The 23,592-nt window shown below is 36.0% G+C and overlaps 1 protein-coding gene across 1 annotated transcript in view; it reads left to right on the top strand.

Annotated features, from left to right (window-relative positions):
* The window catches only part of ddc (dopa decarboxylase), a 33,563-nt gene extending 11,781 nt beyond the window's left edge, over positions 1-21,782 (top strand). Inside the window, exons 5-14 of the mRNA XM_048153887.1 lie at positions 2,828-2,962; positions 3,361-3,504; positions 7,951-8,017; positions 8,132-8,226; positions 11,199-11,266; positions 11,804-11,880; positions 16,484-16,503; positions 17,474-17,572; positions 18,715-18,816; positions 21,024-21,782. Coding sequence (XP_048009844.1) covers positions 2,828-2,962; positions 3,361-3,504; positions 7,951-8,017; positions 8,132-8,226; positions 11,199-11,266; positions 11,804-11,880; positions 16,484-16,503; positions 17,474-17,572; positions 18,715-18,816; positions 21,024-21,224 — 1,008 coding nt within the window. The 3' untranslated portion in view covers positions 21,225-21,782. The remainder of the gene's footprint in view (positions 1-2,827; positions 2,963-3,360; positions 3,505-7,950; positions 8,018-8,131; positions 8,227-11,198; positions 11,267-11,803; positions 11,881-16,483; positions 16,504-17,473; positions 17,573-18,714; positions 18,817-21,023) is intronic.
* The last annotated feature ends 1,810 nt before the right edge of the window (positions 21,783-23,592 follow it).

The raw sequence follows: 23,592 nt of genomic DNA on the forward strand, positions 1-23,592 counted from the left end.
GTTCATTTCGTCACTATTGATGCAGCAGTTGAGCAGCTGTGACCATTTAGAGAGAGACACAGGAAGCACAGCGTATGGAAAGCTCACTGATGACAGCCAGTTTGATGCTCTGTCATTAAGGCCGCTTTGGAGTGTGTGTGTCCTCCTCCTCGATGGTTTTGTCTCTGGCTTTTTCATAGAGCTCACTATGGCAACAGGCATTATTTTCACTGATAGCATGCATTAATGAGGGATTTTGAGGGTTTTGTAAGCAATGCCTCTCAGCAAAGGTGGGCGTAGTAGAGAGGGGAGGAGAACAGGTGTAAGTAGAAGTACGTTATGCAAGTAAAACTGAGCATGTAGCATCTGGCTTGACTTAATTATCCACAAAAATGAGGCTTGATGCAGATGAAAGATGAAATAATATTTAATAAACACTAGGAACCAAACAGAGATACATACTAGCACAAAACTAACACAAGACAAAGAACAGATGAGGCCTGAGGGTTTAAATACACAAGAAGACAAGGGGCTAAATGAAGTACAGGTGTAAGTGATTAGTTGTCATGGTGACAAACAAAGGGAACTATGGAGACAAACAAGATGATAATGGAAACAGTAACTACATCACAAGAACTGAAACCAGAAACATAAAGACAACTGAATATCAAAGTAAAAGTTATTGAACACAATGTACATGTACGTGACACGGTGTACGTGACAATAACAGTGTAGCAGGCTACTTACACAAAATGCATATTAATATCAGTTGTGACATAATAATTGTTACAATTCCTGTTTCATGTCTTGTTTTTTAAAACTTATTTTGAAGTGTTTTTTTTTTTTCTATTGTTCTTGCTGTTTGACTTCCTGTGATTAGTTCCTGTTTTCTTTGTTTCCATTGCTGTCTTGTTTGTTTCCATTGTTACCCTTGTTTGTTTCCGTAGTTACCCTCATTAGTCTCCATAGCAACTCATTATGAACTTCAATTCCAATAACCCATTGCTTGGACTCATTATGCTTGATTACTTTCAGCTGTATGTCATTAGCTTGTTAAGTTCTGCCTATATAAGCCCTGTGTTTTTCACTCATTCTTTGCAAAGTCTTTTAAGTGTCACACTGTATTTCTGAGTGCTCTCTTCGGTGTTATGGTTCTGACCTTCTACCTGTATCTAGTGATAGGCAGATCGAGGCTTCGTGAAACACCGATGCAGTTGAAGCAAATGTGCCGTAATGTGTCGAGGCTTCGAAACAATCTGACACCCATCTCCACGGTGACCCCTAGTGGTCAGAACAGTGTAAATGCAACAAAACTTAGGCCAAACATGCATTAAAAAACCCTTTAACAAATGTATTGCAAAAGTTTCATTGAAAGTAAAATCAATCAAATGCAATTAACTAATCATCTAATAAGATTAAATATAGTGTGTCTGTATAATATGTGTTCTTTTATCAATTTTCAGGGCTTGTTTCTCTGTTCCATGGCTCAAGCTAAACAGGCCAATAAGAGATTAATAACTATCATTATTCATTTTAATTATTCTAATGTCTAATTAAAACATGTACAAATGTATAAAACTGATCAGAGATCAGGTAAAACCATAGGGTAAAGCCCTATAGACACTTCACTTTATCATCGCTCTCTACCGGTGAACCATTGAAATTTCGAACTGTTTTGAAATGTTTCGAAACAGCGATGACGTAATGAAGCCTCGTTTACTGAAATCACGTGACTTTGGCAGTTTGATACACGCTCCAAATCAATGATTCGAAACAAAAGTTTCATGAAGCTTCGGAGCTTCATGAAGCAGTGTTTCGAAATCGGCCATCACTACCTGTATCTTGGACTTTGTTATTCTTTGGATTGTCTTCCCTACGGTTTTGACCCTTGCCTGTCTTTTGGATTACGATTGTGGATTACTCCTAATAAATGGCTGTGTTTGGATCCCCAACTTATGCGTGTCAGAGCAGTTTTGTGACAGTTGTTTGTCTGGTGTTGTCCTTTGTGGTTGTAGCCTATTGTGTGTGTTGTGTTGAGTTCAGTTTTGCCTGCCTAATATATCTTCCAATAATATGTCTTAGTAAGATAGATGCTGTTTTATGATCAAAGCTCTGTAGTTTTTATTATTATTATTATTATTATTATTATGGAAGGCAAAACATATAATGCAATACAATACAGTGATGATTAAGAGATGTATTTATGAACGTTACTCAAAAGGTTGATGTATCATATTTGATTTGTACACATTTTAATATGTTTTTTTTTTTTAACAAAAATATGTTTTTTTTAGGGTTAAATGTGGTGGATATGGCATTAAAACAAAAAATTTGTAATTTGAAATTCTTTTTTGTCCTTGAAACAATAATATTTTGCTTTGTGATAACTACAATCACTGACATTTTGACTCCAAATATGATTTATTTTTTATACTTGAGTTGCCAAGTAAATGTGGCAAGAGTTTTTCAGGTTATCTCATAAATGTAAACCGAATTATTAGTCATCAGGATGTGGGTGTGCGCTTTCAGGCTGACAAAGGGAAATCAAAGACAGCTCGTGTCTCGTAATGAGCTGAGGTGATCTGTATTGAGGGGTTTTGAGTGGAAGTCTTCTCATTCACTCATTGAGAAAATATAAAACAGAGCTGGAGAGCTGATGAAAATTCATCACCCCTGGCACCAGGGCATATTGATCGAGGTTGTACAATATTCAACATGGGAGAAATTATGTCTCATATAAAATTGAACATGCTCAATTATGAGAACTGTTCATTATAGACAGCAACATTTGGTGTACTTGTGTAGAAATGTTCAAATAAATAAATAAACATGCTGTTTGTTCATACAGGGCACTGCCAGTGAAGCCACTCTCATAGCTCTTCTTGCTGCTCGCTCCAAAATCGTCAAACTGATCCAGGCTGACCATCCTGAACAATCTGAGACAGATATTACATCCAAACTAGTTGCCTACTCATCTGATCAGGTGAGACAACGATGAAAGACTGCTGCAAGGGCATATTTAACCTGAAGTACATTTAAACTAATGTTCTGCAAGATAATACACATCATTCAACAGGCACTGTGACAACGGCGTCGTGTTCTTCTGTAAGTAAGGATGATTATCTGTTAGTGGGGGTTAGTAGGGATGATTTGAATGAATTGAATGGAAATGTCAAACAATGCAAAAGGGCCATGCAGCAGGTCTCTCGTGTATCAAGATAACAGTGAAGTGCCACTTATTTATGAACATGCTTACAGTATATGTGTGTCTATAAAAGTCTAGTTGGAAATCATAAATATTTGGTCATGACAGTAATGGTCATGTTTTTTAAATGATCATTAATTGATAAATAACATAGCAATGTTTTGCTGATATTTCAGGCACACTCATCAGTGGAGAGAGCAGGGCTGATAGGTGGAGTGAAGATGAAGAAAATTCCCTCCGACAATAAGTTTTCTGTGCGAGGAGATGCACTGCGGAAAGTTCTAGAGGAGGACAGAGCCATGGGACTCATACCATTTTTTGTATGTATATCTAATCACTACATGCTTCATTTAAACAGTGCATAAAGCAATAAATAAAGCAAAATATTACAATGTCTGTTTTTAAATTAGAAAAATCTTATTTACTATATATATATATATATATATATATATATATATATATATATATATATATATATATATATATATATATATATATATATAGTGCAGAGCATAAATGAGTACACCCCCTCTGAAACTTCTGAAAGTCAGCAATTACTCAATTACTTACAGTGGGTACAGAAAGTATTCAGACCCCCTTAAATTTTTCACTCTTTGTTATATTGCAGCCATTTGCTAAATCATTTAAGTTCATTTTTTTTCCTCATTAATGTACACACAGCACCCCATATTGACAGAAAAGCACAGAATTGTTGACATTTTTGCAGATTTATTAAAAAAGAAAAACTGAAATATCACATGGTCCTAAGTGTTCAGACCCTTTGCTGTGACACTCATATATTTAACTCAGGTGCTGTCCCTTTCTTCTGATCATCCTTGAGATAGTTCTACACCTTCATTTGAGTCCAGCTGTGTTTGATTATACTGATTGGACTTGATTAGGAAAGCCACACACCTGTCTATATAAGACCTTACAGCTCACAGTGCATGTCAGAGCAAATGAGAATCATGAGGTCAAAGGAACTGCCTGAAGAGCTCTGAGACAGAATTGTGGCAAGGCACAGATCTGGCCAAGGTTACAAAAAAAATTCTGCTGCACTTAAGGTTCCTAAGAGCACAGTGGCCTCCATAATCATTAAATGGAAGACGTTTGGGACGACCAGAACCCTTCCTAGAGCTGGCCGTCCGGCCAAACTGAGCTATCGGGGGAGAAGAGCCTTGGTGAGAGAGGTAAAGAAGAACCCAAAGATCACTGTGGCTGAGCTCCAGAAATGCAGTCGGGAGATGGGAGAAAGTTGTAGAAAGTCAACCATCACTGCAGCCCTCCACCAGTCTGGGCTTTATGGCAGAGTGGCCCGATGGAAGCCTCTCCTCAGTGCAAGAAACATGAAAGCCCGCATGGAGTTTGCTAAAAAACACCTGAAGGACTCCAAGATGGTGAGAAATAAGATTCTCTGGTCTGATGAGACCAAGATAGAACTTTTTGGCCTTAATTCTAAGCGGTATGTGTGGAGAAAACCAGGCACTGCTCATCACCTGTCCAATACAGTCTCAACAGTGAAGCATGGTGGTGGCAGCATCATGCTGTGGGGGTGTTTTTCAGCTGCAGGACAGGACGACTGGTTGCAATCAAGGGAAAGATGAATGCGGCCAAGTACAGGGATATCCTAGACGAAAACCTTCTCCAGAGTGCTCAGGACCTCAGACTGGGCCGAAGACAATGACCCTAAGCACACAGCTAAAATAACGAAGGAGTGGCTTCACAACAACTCCGTGACTGTTCTTGAATGGCCCAGCCAGAGCCCTGACTTAAACCCAATTGAGCATCTCTGGAGAGACCTAAAAATGGCTGTCCACCAACGTTTACCATCCAACCTGACAGAACTGGAGAGGATCTGCAAGGAGGAATGGCAGAGGATCCCCAAATCCAGATGTGAAAAACTTGTTGCATCTTTCCCAAAAAGACTCATGGCTGTATTAGATCAAAAGGGTGCTTCTGCTAAATACTGAGCAAAGGGTCTGAATACTTAGGACCATGTGATATTTCAGTTTTTCTTTTTAAAAAAATCTTTTTTCTGTCAATATGGGGTGTACATTAATGAGGAAAAAATTGAACTTAAATGATTTTAGCAAATGGCTGCAATATAACAAAGAGTGAACAATTTAAGGGGGTCTGAATACTTTCCATACCCACTGTATATACTAGTGCTGTCAACGTTAATGAGTTAACGCATGCAATAATTTTTTTTCCGGTTTACCGCAATTAACACAGCTTCCTTTTTTTTTCCCGTCATCCTAATTGGCTAGCATTACAATATATGATCACGCTCTTATCCATGCAAATGCTTTTAAACCATTTAAGCGCGCCAAAAGAGAACACAAACACGACGCATAGAAAGACACGCGCCAGTAATATGATATTAAAATTAATATGATAGTTTCTTCCTTACATTTGCTATATTACAATATGTCGTTAATCTCGAGAGTATGTATATTAGTTAATAAATAAGTGAATAGATCCTCTATTGATTACAGACTGTCCTGATGGACTAGTGGGAGCATTTTCGTTTAGCGTGCAAGAGGTTCTGGGTTCTAATCCCACGTATTATTTTTTTTTTTCTCAGTAAAACAAAAGATGTTCATCACTGATTGTATATCAAAAGCAGGGACACGTTTATGTGTATTTTGTTTTGTGATTTCAACGTAACGAATAGAGAGAATTGAAGCGCTCGTCCGTGTGAAGACTGCGCAGTGTGCACGAGCGCCGAGAACTCTGATAACAGCGGCAACGAGCACTCAATTTAAAAAAAAAACACATCCCAGCGCCAGATCGCCTATTATTAACACAAATTGATAATCAGCTAGGTGTTTCTTTTGTATTAGATATCACTTTCACTTTCGCGATCAAATTACACGCCACTGATAAGCATTGTAAATGCAGTATTACAGTATACACCAATTAAACGCGCAGGTCTCCTCTCGTGCGTCCTCCCCACTGCGTCGCTGGTGGAGGCAATAACTTTCGTTTCGCTTTCAGATTTCTCTATTATAGATGCCATCAATGCTTTTAACTTTCTAGATGTAATTACCAAAATCAAAACAGTCTAAATCTTAATAAATCTTCACGAAAACTTCAGTCAAGCCAGCTCGCGCGTCAACCTGAGAGATTAGCCTCCTTGCTTAAAGTGTCAAATTTCTCGGTTTCTGAATGGATGGTTTGACTTGATTGACAAACGCTAACGTTCGGGCATGATTTATATACCATCGACCTGTCCTAAAACGTTAGCACGCTTTGATCGATGGTTTGGAGATCGCGTGTTTCTCCGTTCGAGAGCGCATTTCCTGTTCACATCCGCGACAAAACAGTTGATTATTTACGAAATAAAGCTCACAGAAACGTGGAAATGGTCTCATATGAAAGAAAATATCCTAAGCTAAAAGATGATATATTATGACTGATTGAAGCAGCCCTTATCAAAAGTGCGGGGGTCAATTTCTGTCTTTTCAAAACTGCAGGGGTCCTGACCCCCCGCCCCCCGTGTCAACGGCGCGCCTGGCCAAAAATATCCGTTTTGTCCTGTATCCTTATTAGAGCAGCTTTGAATGAGTTAAATAAAGTCTTGAACAAAAGTAAAGAGTGGTGAGAAAGTGGGACGCGTGTGAGATCCGCGTTATGTGCAGCAGCGGCAGCTCCTAAAGTGACAGCTACCATTGCTGTCTGTATTTGAAGATAATGAAAGAACAAAGGTAACAGAGAAAAGTACTCACTGCTCTTGATAGTTTATCTTTAATAGTGATTAATCTATGTTTAATTTAGGATATAAATTATGCAGTGCAGACTGTTTGGTATCTTTTAGACAGGTAAGGGCACATGTAGCCTAAATATGACATGTATTATGGGTTTATGTGAGGATTGTTCTAAGTTCACTTAAATTAAATGTTGTTATATTTTTGAAGCCTAATGAATATTAAAAAAAAAAGAAGAAAAAAAAGAAATAAAAAAGATATAGCTTTCAATAACACTATGTTGAATGGCTATAATTCATGTTTAAAATTGGGGGAAAAATTCAATTTCATTGAGACATCAGTAGCAGTATTAGTATCAGTGATACTGACCTTCATTCATAAAGAGATGCCATTAAAGTATTTAAAATATACTGTCTTTATGTTGTTTCTTTATGTTTTAATTTGGAGATTAACTGTGAAATTATTACATTATAAAATAAATTAAAAACGTATAAAAACGTAAGTGTTTTTAATTGTGATTAATCGCGATTAACCACAGAAAAATTTGATTAATGAAGTTAAATTTTTTAATCGATTGACATCACTAATGTATATATATATATATATATATATATATGACATCACTAATGTATATATATATATATATATATATATATATATTTACAGTGCAGAATTATAGAGTCATGGTAGACAGAAAGATAACAGCCACTCAGACTGTTCGAGAGCATGCGAACAAATTGGACATTTGTCTCTGCTCTTTCTCTGAACCTGTCCCCCACCGTCTGCATGATGGCTAATGCTGTTTGGAGAGCCTGTTTTCTGAATCACATTAGTCAAATTAGCCCCAGGCTCAGCCAGCAGATCTGTGTTAGAAGAATCACAGTGAGATGACAAAAACAAACAGGAACAATTATTTTTTTGTCTGACCAAAACATAGGGATCAAATTAATTTTTCATTGAACATTGTAGGTTAGAATAAGGTTGAGTTATTTGTTTGAGTACTAGTACATAAAATATTAAAATCAACCATCTATTTGATTTTCTGGATTTTTCTCTTAGTTTTGTGCAACACTGGGAACAACTCCATCCTGTGCATTCGACTGCATCACTGAGCTCGGCCCTATTTGTAAGACCAAATACAGTTTATTGTTCTTTTCTTTTGTAGCTTATTTTTGGCTGCACTAAAATCAATATTTTTTTGAATATTTGAATAGAACAATTGTCAATATTTCTATGTCAGGTAATGCAGAGAAAATCTGGATGCACATTGATGCCGCATATGCTGGGAGTGCATTTATCTGTCCAGAGTTCAGACCCCTCCTGAATGGCATAGAGGTGAGATAACATTCAAATCACACAGTGTGTTCTTAAGCACACTTCACACAGGCTGCTCTTGAAGCCCTGAGAGGTGTGAATGATAACAGAAGAGCAATCTGTGCTGGGCTCAACTATTGATCCTGTTACTTTGGGAGCGACGTGTGTGTGTGTGTGTGTGTGTGTGTGTGCGTGTTTGCGATTGAGAATATTTAAATGTCACAAATGATGTGAGCTGGCATGAGCGATGTCTTGTGGAATGGGTGGGAAATTAGAGATCCCTGATCGTCCTTTGAGTTGTTGAGGCACCCAGCTGGGTGTCGCAATGATAAGGGTAAAGTAATTTCCTGAGGCAAAGAAAGACCTTTAGATAAGTTCCTTTTTTCCCTCGCTAAAGAAATATCACTGTTTATTAGCATCAAAAGTTCAAACAATAGTGAAGACTGTGCTCCCCTGCTCAGACGATGGTTTTTATTATTGACCGGAATGACAGCAGGCTGCTGTTTCCTGTGTGAAGTTGGTTGCCAGGAAGTGAAAGACAGGCAGGACTCAGCATAGCAACAATCAGACAGTCATGACAGAGTCTGCCTTCTTTATTGCAGCAAATGGAAAGGATATTGGAAAGGGGAGAGTGAGCAAAAAGATCAGACTTTGAGATAGTGCCTCTGTTCGAATGCTCATTGGACAGATGCTGCAGTTGATTGTGCGTTTGATGCATAATATGCTATTGCATCAGAGTCGAGAGTAGTTCATATCAGACTATGCCAACAGGTAGGTGATAGATGACTCATCTTTTCAAAATTACAGTCTTTATTTTAAATTGAGTATTGGGATAAAAGATGCTCCAAAACTGAACAAACAAACAAATACAGTTTAAAAATAAACAATAAAGTTTATGCATCAAGGATTATTTTGGATTAAATTATTCAAAGTTATTAATCTATGTATGGTTGCAATCTCCATACATTTTTTTCAGATTTTTTTTTTTTTTTTTTTTTTGACCAGATTCAAAAATATTGTGTCCAATATCTATTATAAATTTTGACAAATCTAGAAATCACTTAAATGGAACGCCCTAAGCCCTTGATCACTGCTATGGAGCTGATTTATTATTTACAGGTTTTTTCCTATTGAATTTGTTTTATGCACCATTCTGTATGCTTGGGCTGCTAAATATAAACATTTATTATATATAAGTTATGAATATATTAATATTTAATATAAAGTATTTAAAAAATACACAAACGAAAATGATAAAAATAGTCAAGTCAAGTCACCTTTGTTTATATAGCGCTCTTTATACAATACAGATTGTTTCAAAGCAGCTTTACAGTGATGAAAGGAAAATGATGCATTTCAGCTGTTGTTCAGTTCAGTGTTGATTCAGTTCCGTTGTAAAGATCATCAATTATTAAATTAGTTCATTTCATCTATAAAGCAGTTCTGAAGAAAACAGTGATGGCGTCATCCGGCTTAATACAGTTCTCATCCAATAGTGTCAGTACAGTCAGATCAATAATATTGTTGAATATTTAGTGTCCCCAACTAAGCAAGCCAGAGGCGACAGTGGCAAGAAACCCAAACTCAAATACAATAAACTATAACTGTGAAACAGTCAGTTAAAGGTAGCTACAACAAGTATTCAATGTTGCATTGTGGTCTATGGATCTGCCTGAAGTGTACAGGCTACATATTGAGTAAACTCGCTCCCTCTGTCAAAATCGAGGGGTCGAGGGTCTGTCCAAATAAACTTTCCACATCCACTTGACGAAATTAAATGCACTTCAAAATGGTGGTGGGGAGTCCCCTGAGAAGAAGTGCTTAGGGAAATTTGAGAGAATATGTCTAAAAGTGGAGTTAAACGCAACCAAGGGCTGTATATGCTCATGGGGTAACAAGCTAATGAGACACACCTGAGAACAACCTACATGAAAAATTAGGCTACAAGGGACTACAAACATGGCACGGAAACTAGAAGTAAACAAAAGTCCAAATTGTTTGAGATTTTAAGATAATTTTAATCTTAAATAGGTCCTAACAGTATCTAGCAACACCAATACCGGAGATGTTCAGTTGACGGAGCCTAAGCCCTTTAGCCTCAATTGTGTTATTAATTTGGGTTCCGCCAGTAGTAGGCACTCGTGCAACATAAGCAATGAGGTACATCCAAGTGAATGAGATGGAGGGAGGTTAGCGACGGAAGGGCAAAAAAAATTGGACTTAAGCGCAGCCCTTGTGTTTCCCTTGTTCCTTGTTGTCGATAGTTGCAGTAGTTGTAGATGGTGCTTGTCCCTGCTTTTTGGTTCTGTTTCTTGTGTTGCCCGGTTTCTCGATTATGTATGCTTGTGTAATAAAACCCCTGCACCTCGATTCGAGTCTCTTCAGCTCTTCCATCTCTTCAGCTCTTGCTTCATAGGCTGGATCCCAAATGACACCCTAAACACTCGCAGTCTTCCTACGAATCCACACTTTCGTGATGTAATGCTGCTTTGACTGCTGGGTAAAGTCCTCTGCGTAGCTCGCAAACTTGCGGGCTCAGCTGAAGTGCGCATCGAGGGCGCATAGTGGCCACAAAGGGGGTGCTCGTGAGCACCCTTCTGAAACCTAAGTGTGCCATTTAGGATTCAGCCATTATGGGAACAATCAGGGAACTAATCAACATGAAAAACTACAAAGGACTACAAACATGGCACAGAAGCAGGAAATAACACAAAATTCCAAAAAAGACATTAGGAGCATATTAAAAGAGGATACTTCTGGATGAAAATCACCTTTGAAATAACCTAATTTAATATTTTAATAAATCTGATGGTGTTGACATTTATGTTAAGAACGTTTTAGTGATCTTCACTGATTTATTTCAAAGTGAAAATCGTATTAATTTTTTCCAATGACAGGCACATTTTGTGATGTTTTGCCCCCTGTCTCAAGAAGAATAAGTGTTAGAAACATCAATTCAAAACAGTTCACATTAAAATTTGTTTTTCTTTTAGTTTGCAGACTCTTTCAATTTCAATCCTCATAAATGGCTCCTGGTCAACTTTGATTGCTCAGCAATGTGGTAAGTGTTGTTTAATGTCAAACATCTTATTTAATTTATCCTCTGACCCCATATATATCCCAACACACTGTGGGTCAGCTTTGTCATTCAACAGAGGAAATCAAGGTTCCTCTTGATTCAACACTAAGGTTAAATTGTCTCTTATTGCCTCACTTCATCTTGTGTGTCCAGTAAAACATTGTCATTGTGGGCTAAACTGTAAACTGTTCACACTAGAAAAAAAATACATAGCAAAACACTTATTCTTAATATTGAAAGTGAACAACACACTCCCACATGCTGGACACACTGTGAATAATAGCTTGTTTTTCAATGTCTCTTCTGTATCTTCTTCTAACTTTATTTAAAAATGCAGATTTGCCTACATCCAGTGAACTTTATATTACTCTTTGTCACACCAGGATCCACAATATAATACCAAGTAACAAGATATTAATTAGCCATTATTGAACATTTAAATAATAATGATATATACTGCTGTATTTGACTGTTGTCCTCTCCATTTTGTGAGTGATGAATGTGAATGTCTCTGTGCAGGGTGAAGAAAAGATCAGACATTATTGGAGCATTTAAAATGGATCCGCTTTATCTGAAGCATGATCACCAAGAGTCAGGTAATCAATCAGTCGCATCATTGCATCACTTTGCACCATATAACATTACATTTCAGCTGCTGACACAATCTTACAAATTTCGAGTGGTGGTTAGATTAGCACTTGAAATTATCAGTCATTATTGTAAAGAATAAGAATAATAACACTAATAAAAGATTGAAGTGTATTAGCATGAGGTGTAAAGAGGATGACCGTGATCCTCATTAGTGAGACATGACGTTTTGTGCTGACATCCACTTTACGTCACACTGAAGGCTCGATCAGATTATTCCCCTTAGTGCTCTGCTGTGTTCTGTAAGCCTCTCTGTGTGCTAGTAAACAAAAGCTTTCTAACCTCCTTCACTGACCTCAAGTAGATTTAGTGTATTTTTGCATGCGTTTGGCAAAATACAGTATTTGATATATATGTTTTGTTTTTCAAATATATTGACGTTTAAGATACACTTAAAATGTATAAATATAATTGCATTAAATATATAATAGACATATTATATAATTATAATAATTTTCTTATTTCTTCTTCTTCTTTTTTTTTCAAAAACAAAAAAAACAAAAAACGAGAATTCGGCTTGGTTTGACTTGATTCGGCTTCAACACTGCACTGTGTCTGTGTCTGCCTGATCATTCTCCCGAGATCTTGCGCTGCTGCTGCCACACATGACAGAGGTTGAGGCACCTGTTTATAACTGATGACTGCTACAAATAATCTACCTAAATTTTAATTCTAACAGTTGGACAACTCAATAAAACCAGTGGTGAGCCAAAAAAGTAGGCTGATGGGTAATGTGGGTGCATATGCGAGAAAACCTGCATTAATATTTCTGAAATAATCAGCTAATATTTCTCTGGCATGTAGGTTTTCAAACCTATGCCTATAGAGAAGAAAACCCTTTCTAGGCCCTGCCCAGTGTGATTTGTGTCAAAGCATTCCTTACTCCGGTTGTTATATGAGAGAGATTATTTTTAATAAACACTGCAAGAGTCTGTCTAGCAGCGGAGGACTATTAGACTGTTGCACGAAATAGCGGAAGAACTGAAAGTGGCACAGGTTGATAGCAGTGGTGGTTGCACAATCTGATATAGCATTATTCGTTAGAACAAGTACAAATCAACAGCAAAAAATGCTACCTATCAGATTGTGCTTTATTAATGTATACACCTACCCCAACCCTAAACCTACCCTTGCAACAACACAAAAACAGAATGTTCAACAGACTTTAATAAATAAACAAACACAAAATGAAAGTAAAAGCGGCAGTCCCTCACGGACAACTGCCACACACACATAAACAAAACATAACGTAAAATAGTCCAGGCCTGGTCCTCTCTCATCCTTCACTGTTGTTGCTCCTCCTTTTATGCTCCCGGAGCTCCTCCGTGAGCAACTTGAGACCGGTGCGGCACGCAACTGACACTCATTAACACTCGTGCCACAGGCCTCGCCCCGTTCTCACGGCCCTCAGCCTCGTCCTGCTTACCACAACTTTGTTTCCCCATTTATTGAAATTATTAACAAATATTTTTGCTGCTGGAATTTGATCCAGTTCAACCATAAGAATAAGCAAAAATGACTTTGGATAAACACGCTTTTTATTGCTAAAGAAAGAGTGTTGAACTTTCTTCTCCTGCATCCTATTCTTCTGCAATCCAGAATGACAGCACAGCTGAAAGGTTTGTTCGAGCTGCACCCTCTACTGTGCAGAAGTGAATTTGCATTTCCTTCAGCCTGAGGCTTATTCATTTCACTTCTGGTGTGAAATGACCTTTACATTTGCCAAAAAAATAGCACTTCTGTAACACACTACGTTCCATAAAACGTAACTAAGTAACATAATTTGATTTTTTTTATGTCACTACCAGAGCTCCCGCACATATAAGAGGGGGCCTGCAATGTACGTCATCAACTTTGTCTGAAGGAGATGTGCAGGCAAGCCTGAGGCATTGCAACAAGACAAAGTGTCTTGTTCCCCTTCTCAGGAAACCATGGTTACATTTGTAACCTGAGACATTACCTTTCAAAGTGGAACTCAACACTGCATTTTGGATTGACGTTATGGGGAACAAATACCCACTCTGCCATGCTGAGTGAATACCTGGTTCATTAGCTGTGCCTATGTACTTTCATTGACTCTACGGACTTGTTTACCTGGAGTCAGAAGCATCTATCATACAGGGCGCATCCTAAGACTCATAGACCATCATGGTAATATTCCTCTTGACCATTACCCAAGCCCATATGCCCCATGACAAGGAATGTCCCGGCTTTTTCAACCTTCCTCCCTTCCTTGTGGGCCTAGCCTTAGCCACCTGTGACCCAGGAGCAGGGCTCTAAGGTTTAGCTATTTCAGCATCTTTACCCTGCCCTACCACTACCAATAGAGGGAGCAAACACAGGGGTTTTCATTTAGAATGACTATTAACCCTCCTCACTACATAGAACTCTATCCTCTAGAAAGCTGCAGATGAGCTACCCCAGAATGATCAGATGAAAGTGCTTACACCCTGCCTGGACAGAGGTGCGTGATAACAAGAAGAGCTGCCAGAAAGCAAATTAACCTCTATGCCAGGTTCTAAAGGATCGGTTTAGGCTCCAATAGAGAATGGAGGACCCTACTTTAAAACTAAGACAGTAGGGGAGGGTTCTACTCTACATTCAACCCAGAATGACTGCCATACCTGTCCGGGGTCCCAAGACTCCCACATGCTACAAACATGCCTGATAACAAGAAGAGCTGCTAAAAATCAATTACCCTCTACATGTTAGGTTCTATAGGACTGGTTGAGGTTCCAACAGGGAGTGGAGGACTCTACTTTAAATCCCGAAAGTAGGGGAGGGTTCTACTCTACACTCACATATGTCCAGGATTCCAAAACTCCCAGCACCTGACAAAGGTGCCTGATAACAAAAAGAGCTGCTAAAAATCAATTACCCTTTACATGTTAGCTTCTACAGGACTGGTTGAGGTTTGAACAGAGAGTGGAGGACTCTACTTTAAAAACCTGACAGTAGGGGAGGGTTCTACTCTACACTCAACCCTGAAGAGCAGCTTGCCAAAGGGAGCCTGATAAGTGCTAGCTACGACCCTTGGCACTGCTATCCTTCTAAGGAGGTGGGATGTTATTTCTAAGCAATTCAGTCTTGTTTACCAAATTGGTTCCTTTCAATTACTTCCTCCTAGCTTTCTGCCTCTTTTGCACTCTACTCTTCACCAGAGGAGGACCACAAGTGGCCACGCTCTGCCTCTGGCCCTGCCTCTAGTCCTAAGAATGTGATGGACCAGGTCCCTCAGAGGTATTAGATGAATGAAATTGCCTTGCTTCAGACAGCGGTCACACTGATGGCTTTCCACATAGCGTCAACCCAAGATGCAGTGTTGAGCTCCACTTTGAAAGGAAACTTAATGCTTTAAGGCCGGGACACATCAAGCCGACGGTTGGCTGTTGGGCCATTTTTGAACGTCAGTCAGCTTAGTTTTTTCCATGTTTTCCACACCGTTGGCACTAGTCAGATGAAGCCTGGGTTTTTTGGGACAATTTAGCATGTAGAATTGGCATCGGGCAGTCGGTGAGAGAGAACTCTGATTGGTTGTTCATCTTAGTGAACGAGTCAGTGCACAAGAATAAAAATGTTCTTCAGTCAAGAGGGTATAGACAGAAGGCTGTTATAATTTTACGTCATCTTACCTGATCATTCGAATGCACAAATATTTTCATAATAACATAAACCGACTGGAATAAAGAAAGTGATCAGTGCGATTGATATTCAAAGTGTTAAGCAAGCGCTGCTTTGTTTTTTACGGTTTGTATATCTGCAGTCCTAGTTTTGTTTTCCATTTTTGAAGGACAAAAATAGACTATTGACACTTGCTGATATAGACAGATGTTTACTTACTTGCAGGCGCAGAATGCACATGCTAGTTGATAGTCACCTTTAGTCCTTTTGGTGTGTTCAAGCGCAGCTTTTTGGCCCAGACGCAGCCGAAGAAAGCTGACAACACAGTCAGATTTTGCCGCCGTTAGAGATGTTGGTTTGGTGTGTCCCGAGCTTTATACATTCACTAAAAATCCCCTTGACCCCATGGCTACAAGTAATTGTAAAAATAATAATTTGTTTGCAGATGCCACTTTTTTGATATTTTGATATCTAATTCAATATCATTAATCTGATTTCCTACTATTTTTGTAGTTTCCTCAAACCTGTCAACCAATGAGATGCCTGTTGCTTGTTGGCCTTTTAAACATGGCTAAACAAAGACAGTTTCTCTGGTCATGTGTCTGTAGGCAGTGTGCAGCTGTGCAGACAATTGTAATTGTGCTGACAGCAAAACAAAAGAGCAGCCCTGCCTCTCAACCCACCGCACAACACACACACGTGCACATATGCATACACACCTTAAAGCCATTTCTATCATGAACAACTTCCTGATTAAATTACCAACAGGCTTGGCAAGATGGAGAAAAAAAAAACTGTGTTATTCTTGAACATTTTATTGCTTATCTGTAAAGAATCATTTGTATGCTGTGTACATATTATTTACACCTGAGCTTTCTTGTTAGTGTGATGTGACTAAATATTGAAATATATTTTTCTATATATTTATAGGACTTGTCACTGATTATAGAGTAAGTATCCTGTATGCAATGTGTGTGTGTGTGTGTGTGTGAGAGAGAGAGAGAGAGAGATCATGTATGTTTAGCTTTACAGAGGTTTAGCTCTGTAAACCTATAATAAGTTATTATTTGTATTGTTAGCTTGTAAAGAAGTTATGAAAATGTGACCTATTAACTTGATGATTAACTAGTACAGAGGTTATGGTGAGTTGTGACTGAAAAAAAAAATAGTTTGCACATCTTCTCTGATAGGGACATTAAAACAGCAGTGAAATGACAAAGATACATATTTAAGAATTAAAATTAAATCCATTAATTAAAAATAACGCTAATACTTTAAAATAAGGTCTCATTTGTTAACATTAGTTAATATATTAACTAACATAAAATAACAACAAGCAATTAATCTGTTACAGTATTCATCAGTCTTTTTTAATGTTAGTTAATAAAAATACAACCGTTCATTGTTTGTTCATGTTAGTTCATGGCACATACGACTTTTGATTTTAATAATGTATTAGTAAATGTTAAAATTAACTTTAAGATTAATAAATGAGTTAGAAGTATTGTTCATTCTTAGTTCATGTTGACTAAATAAACCTTATTGTAACGTGTTACCAAAATATTTTGAAAATTGTAATTAATGATTCAATTTAATGTATGTTTTACATTTTTATTTGCTTGCTAATATTATTGTCAATGTAAGACTGTAAACAATGTAAGATTTTGAGAACCATGTCTAAGAACCATAACTCTAATTTAAATGGCAATTAACCACATAATTTATATCTCTGTGCTCAGTATTTCTTTATATAGGAAGAAACACATATTTTAATGTGTATTTAAATAGGTGATGAGAGAAGGAGAGAGCAGTACAAATTTTGTATGCAGAAGTGTATGTGCACTGTTTGTGATTCATGTGTACTTCATGTATTTTTGTCTGCACAGTTCATATGTCATATTTCATCTCATCTCCCTTCAGCACTGGCAAATTCCATTGGGACGTAGGTTCCGCTCTCTCAAGATGTGGTTTGTGTTCCGCATGTACGGACTCAAAGGTCTCCAAGCCTACATCCGCAAGGTAACTACCTTTAATCCATGCTGTCAATCAAATTAGCCGTGCCAATCACATCTTATTTGGCTCCACAGTCGATTTGGAATGACGCAAATCAGTGCACTCTTTTGTTTTTTGTAAGACATGCTTTGTTCTTTTCTTCACATGTATTATAGGAAATCTGGTCCAGATTCTATATTTGTTGAGAAATATATATATATGTTCTTGTCAGTTTACTCAAAGTTACACTTTCAGAAAGAAAGGTTCTATATAGAACCTTAAAGAGTTCTGTCAGGTGCTTCATATATAGAACCTTTCAGGGGTTCCCAATCCCATCATGGGATCATTTTATGGATTTAGTTTTAATTAACTTGTTTTAATTCCTTTTTTTTTAATTATTATTATTATTTTTTTTCTTTTTTAATTACATTTCATGATTTAAACAGCTCGTAAACACTTTATCACTAGAAAAAAAATGAAATAACCCCTTAAACATGACAGTATTTTGCAATCATTTTAAACATTTCTCCTTATATAAAACCTTATTTGCATAGGCTACGTATAATGGTTCCTTAAAATTGAGTCAAAAAACCTAGGGTTCTATATAGAAATCCATTGAATCCTCCTTCCCCCACTTGCAATTCTCTTTTCTTCATTCAGTACTTGAATGATTCTAAATGACTCAGATTTAATTGTCAGCTCTCAATTGCTGGACTGCAGCCATAAGGAATAACTGTCTGAGAATGAGGAAATTGTGTGGTCAGATTTGATTCCTGTAATCAGCATTGACATAATGATTACCGATAAATTTAATTTATGTAAGACAATTTGTTCTAAATGATTAGGACATGATCATTCACTTTTTTCATATTTTGGTTGTTTATTTTAATCTACAGACTGCCCTCTGCTGGTATGCTTGAAAGAGTACTCAAGTATCTATCTATCTATCTATCTATCTATCTATCTATCTATCTATCTATCTATCTATCTATCTATCTATCTATCTATCTATCTATCTATCTATCTATCTATCTATCTATCTATCTATCTATCTATCTATCTATCTATCTATCTATCTATCTATCTATCTATCTATCAGTGTTGTTGTGTCAGTTTAACACAAATTAGCTGCATCTCATGTCTAAAATGCATTGTTCGTCTTGTCTCAGCATGTAGGGTTGGCCAAAGAGTTTGAGTCTTTGGTGAGAGCTGACCAACGCTTTGAGATCTCAGCTGATGTTGTGCTGGGCCTCGTCTGCTTTAGACTCAAGGTCAGAGAAAACTCTCTCTCTACAAAAACATAAATGATCTCTTCTTGTGGTTATAATAGATTGATGCTGGGAGGTGGTTAACTATGGAAAATTGCAGTATGACTTATTTTAATTTTCAAAGATGTGCAAAGAGGGCAACACAAATTACATAAAATGATGTTGTTACAAAGAGTAATATAAAAAAAAAAACCTGCTATCACAAAATATTTCATACTATTTGTTTGATGTTATTTATATATTTCAGTGTTATTAAAATATAACTGATATATATTATTATAGTTATTGTTAGAATTTTGAATAAGAATTTTAGTTAAAGTTTTAGTCATTTTTTTGTTGTGTGTTTTTGTCATTTTTTTATTTATTTTTAAATATGTTGGTAACACTTGACAATAAGGATATTGGATATTAATTTTATTTATTCATTTCAACATTTAGTAATACATTGTTAAAATCAAAAGTTGCATCTGTTCATATTATTTTTTTTTAAACTAAGCTAACATGAACTAACAATGCAGTTTTATTTTTATTGCCTAACAAAGGTTAATAAATACTGTAGCAAATGTATTGCTCAGTGTTAGTTAATGCATTAACTAATGTTAACTAATGGATTTATTATTATTATTACTATTATTATTATCATCTTGTGGTTTTAATTTTAGTTAAAGATAATAACCCTGATTATACTACAATTACATTTAAAAAAATACATATATATTAAATTATATTGTTTTTGCTGGTGGACTTACTTTAATCCAGGGTAAAATATGCATAGTTAATTATAATGCAGTAAATATTTTGGACTTACTTGAATCATGTGTCTTTGTTAGCACTTTTTTTTTTTCAGAACAGTGAGCAGCCTAGTAAAAAAAACCTATACCAAAATCTATTTAAATACATTTATTTCATACTAAGTCAAATCCATTAACATATTTATTGGCATTTCACTTAAGTCTTACTGATATAGTTATAATTAAACATTTTTTGCAATAGTTCTTTATTGCACAATGCACATTTCTTAATATTACACATAAAATGTGTTTTAATAAAATTATTAATCAAGATTGTATGATCCTCTGTATAATATCAGTCTTTAAATGCAAGATATTTAAAGTGGACCTAAAGTATACTTGCAATACTTAAAATCAAATATACTTAAGTATATGTTTAGTTGAACCTGCACTACTTCTGAATTTTTTTTTTAATCATAAATCAAAGTCCAAAAATGTTCACTTGGGTGGGCCTTCATAAAACAGGGTGCATAGGCAATGAAAACTACATGCCAAATTACCAAAAAATATAACACAGCACAGTTTCAAGTTCAAAGTTTCAAAACAGCATACAACAACAATCTATAAAAACGTCTCGGGTTACTTGTGTAACCCTGGTTCCCTGAATAAGGGAACGAGACACTACGTCATATGACGTTATGGGAACCCATAACAACATTTGACATAGCGTTGACAGTTCCCATGAAAGGGAACTACACTGTAGAAATTTTCCACTTCAACTTAACAACTTAAGTTTCTTGCAACAGAAAAATTGGGATTTCCTATTTAAGCTTTTTAAAGTATCAACTGATTGATATTTGCTTCGTTGTTTTTTTTTTTTTTCAAATTCAACTCACGCAAATCACTATTACAAGTGTTACAACCATGCATCTTAAGATAATATTGTAGATGGGACTAACCGAAACTGACAAATCATATTTAACGTATCATTTTGTGTGTGATATGCACTTATAGGGAGAGGGAAACCTAGGAAACCACCTGCAATTGACCATGGAAACTTCATTTTTTTAATTAAATAAATAAAGTTATAGCCAGATAAGATGCTTATTTTAATTATCATTATCATATAAAAGAGTTGTTGCAACCTTATAATTCCAGCAGGAATCTGAGATCCTCTGAACAGGTCTTGTTAACTGTCCCTCGTTCTAGACTAAAGGTTAATGTGCCTTGAGGTTGTTGCTCCCAAATTGTGGAATGCTCTCCCATTGGATTTAAAAAGCATCTTAAAACCCATATCTTTAAACTTGCTTTTGTCTAAATTGTTCTGTTACTCTCTGTTGTTATCTTATCTGTTTTTAATGTCTGTAACTCTTTTTTAGCGTTTTTCTGATTATTATTTGGATGCAAAGCACTTTTTTGCTCTAGAGAGGTGCTATAGAAATAAAAATGACTTACTGAGCTGTGTATTAAACCCTGCAGGGCTCCAATGAATTAAATGAAACTCTGTTGAAGAGGATCAACAGTGCACGTAAGATCCACCTGGTTCCATGCCAACTGGCAGGCAAGTTTGTTCTGCGTTTTGCCGTGTGTGCCCGTACTACTGAGTCACGGCATGTTCAGGAGGCTTGGTGCCACATCAGCCACCTGGCATCAGAGCTGCTTCAGGAACTGCCCCACTGACCACTATGCTGGGCATCACATGTTAAATCAAATGGGTGATCTGTACCACATTTCCTATCCACACTGTCTTACTTTCACTCTACTGCTACGATTCTTTATACTATTTATTGTCAAAATGTGCATATGTGTGTGCATGCTTGTTTCAAAGGTGTCCACCAAGAGTGCAGAGTGTCTGTCTTTTGTGAGCTGGATCATGTGTGTGTTGTCTGCTGAGAGCAATGTTTTATCCAAAAAATGTACTGTTGTGTACCAAGGAATAAAAGTGATGTCCGGAGGGGATTTTTAAAAAAACATTTTTTAACCCTACAAGTTTGATTAAGCAATCGAAATATGAGGAAAATATTTTATGTATTTTAAATGTTTTAAAGGTACACTATAGCTTTTGGCATCAAAGTCACCACAGCAACTTTTCTCTATTTACGATATGATGAGACACGCACAGGTGAGTACGGAAGAGGATTAGGGCCAAGCAATAATAAAAAAATAAAAAATATTATATATAAAAAATTAATATCTCGAGATTAAAGTTGTTAAATTTCGAGAAAAAAGTCGTTAAATTTCGAGAAAAAAGTTGAGATAAAATGTTGAGAATAAACTCGTTAAATTATGAGAAAAAACTCATTAAATTTCGAGAAAAAAAGTCGAGATAAAATGTTGAGAATAAACTCGTTAAATTACGAGAAAAAAAACTCGTTCAATTTCGAGAAAAAAGTCGAAATACAATGTTGAGAATAAACTCATTAAATTACGAGAAAAAAGTCGTTAAATTACGAGAAAAAAGTCGAGATAAAATGTTGAGAATAAAGTCATTAAATTATGAGAAAAAAGTCATTAAATTCCGAGAACAAATTCGTTAAATTACGAATTTGTTCTCATAATTTAACGACTTTTTCTTGTAATTTAATGACTTTATTTTCATAATTTATTGAGTTTATTCTCAACATTTTATCTCAACTTTTTTCTCGAAATTTAACAACAATTTTCTCATAATTTAACGAATTTGTTTTCGTAATTTAACGACTTTTTTCTCGTAATTTAATGACTTTATTCTCAACATTTTATCTCGACTTTATTCTCTAAATTTAATGAGTTTTTCTCGTAATTTAATGAGTTTATTCTCAACATTTTATCTCAACTTTTTTCTTGAAATTTAACGAGTTTTTCCTCGTAATTTAATGAGTTTATTCTCAACATTTTATTTCGACTTTTTTCTCGAAATGTAACAAGTTTTTTCTCGAAATTTAGCAACTTTAATCTCGAGATGGTTTTATTTTTTTATTATTGCTTGGCCCTAATCCTCTTCCGTAGGTGAGTGACGTATGTATGCATTTCCCCCTGAAAACCATACCAACAGGTCTAAAATATAAACACTTATAGGCATACCATAGTGAATCAGGGTAAGACAAAAAGGAAGACAAAAAAAAAAAAAGAAAGTAAGACAAAAAGTTTTGGAAGAAGAATTTATCATGTATTGACTCATTATTTAAATTTTGTTAATTTTGAACAAAAAAAAAAGTTACATAGTGTACCTTTAAATATGAAGAAAAAACAACAAAACTTGGTTAAGGTATTTATCTGACAAAATTACTGGGCAAAAAAAGGCAATCTACAGCTATAGGTTTTATTTTAACAAATGCATTGAAAAACAAATAGCTCACAGGAAAAAAGCATACACGAGCAAATTCATAATCAGTTATTAATATTTCATTGTTTCTCTCTTGTTTTTGCATTTTCATAATTTCTTTGTATGACAGCCTGTCCAAAAAATGATGTCCTCACAATGTGTCATGTTTCATTGCTTTATCACAAATAAAACAATTGACTTCAAGCACAGCTACGTAATATGATTACAAAATCATTAAATAAATCATTAATAATATTTAAATATATTGTGAATATGTCAATTTTCCTAGGCTGGACATCACTTTTGGCCACTACTGTACTTGTGCATTTGAAAATGTGTCTGTATTGGTGTCTATATGGAATATGTTTTGTAAGATATTCAGAGAATGTTTTCTCTTGAATGAGAGAAAGTTTTCAGACTGATTTTACCAGAGCATTGGCCTTTATTGTTTCTCACTATGACTTTGCTCACTATTCTGTATTTTCAAAAATCAGAATCAAATATTAAATATTAATAAATATTAATTCCTCCTTCCTTTCTTTTTCTAAAAGTATTTTTCTTGACTCAGCACAGCTTCTGTGACGTGATACCTCACCACCCTTCTTTGACACAGTTATTGTGCCCAAAAAAAAATTGACTGGTAGATATTAAACAGTAGTGTATATGTATTAACATTCACAATAAAGTGCATTTCTCCCAAAATGTTGCTTGTTAATTGTATACTGCTACATTCTTCAGAGATGC

Source organism: Megalobrama amblycephala, linkage group LG13, assembly GCF_018812025.1.
Source record: "Megalobrama amblycephala isolate DHTTF-2021 linkage group LG13, ASM1881202v1, whole genome shotgun sequence".
In the NCBI taxonomy this organism is placed as follows: domain Eukaryota; kingdom Metazoa; phylum Chordata; class Actinopteri; order Cypriniformes; family Xenocyprididae; genus Megalobrama; species Megalobrama amblycephala.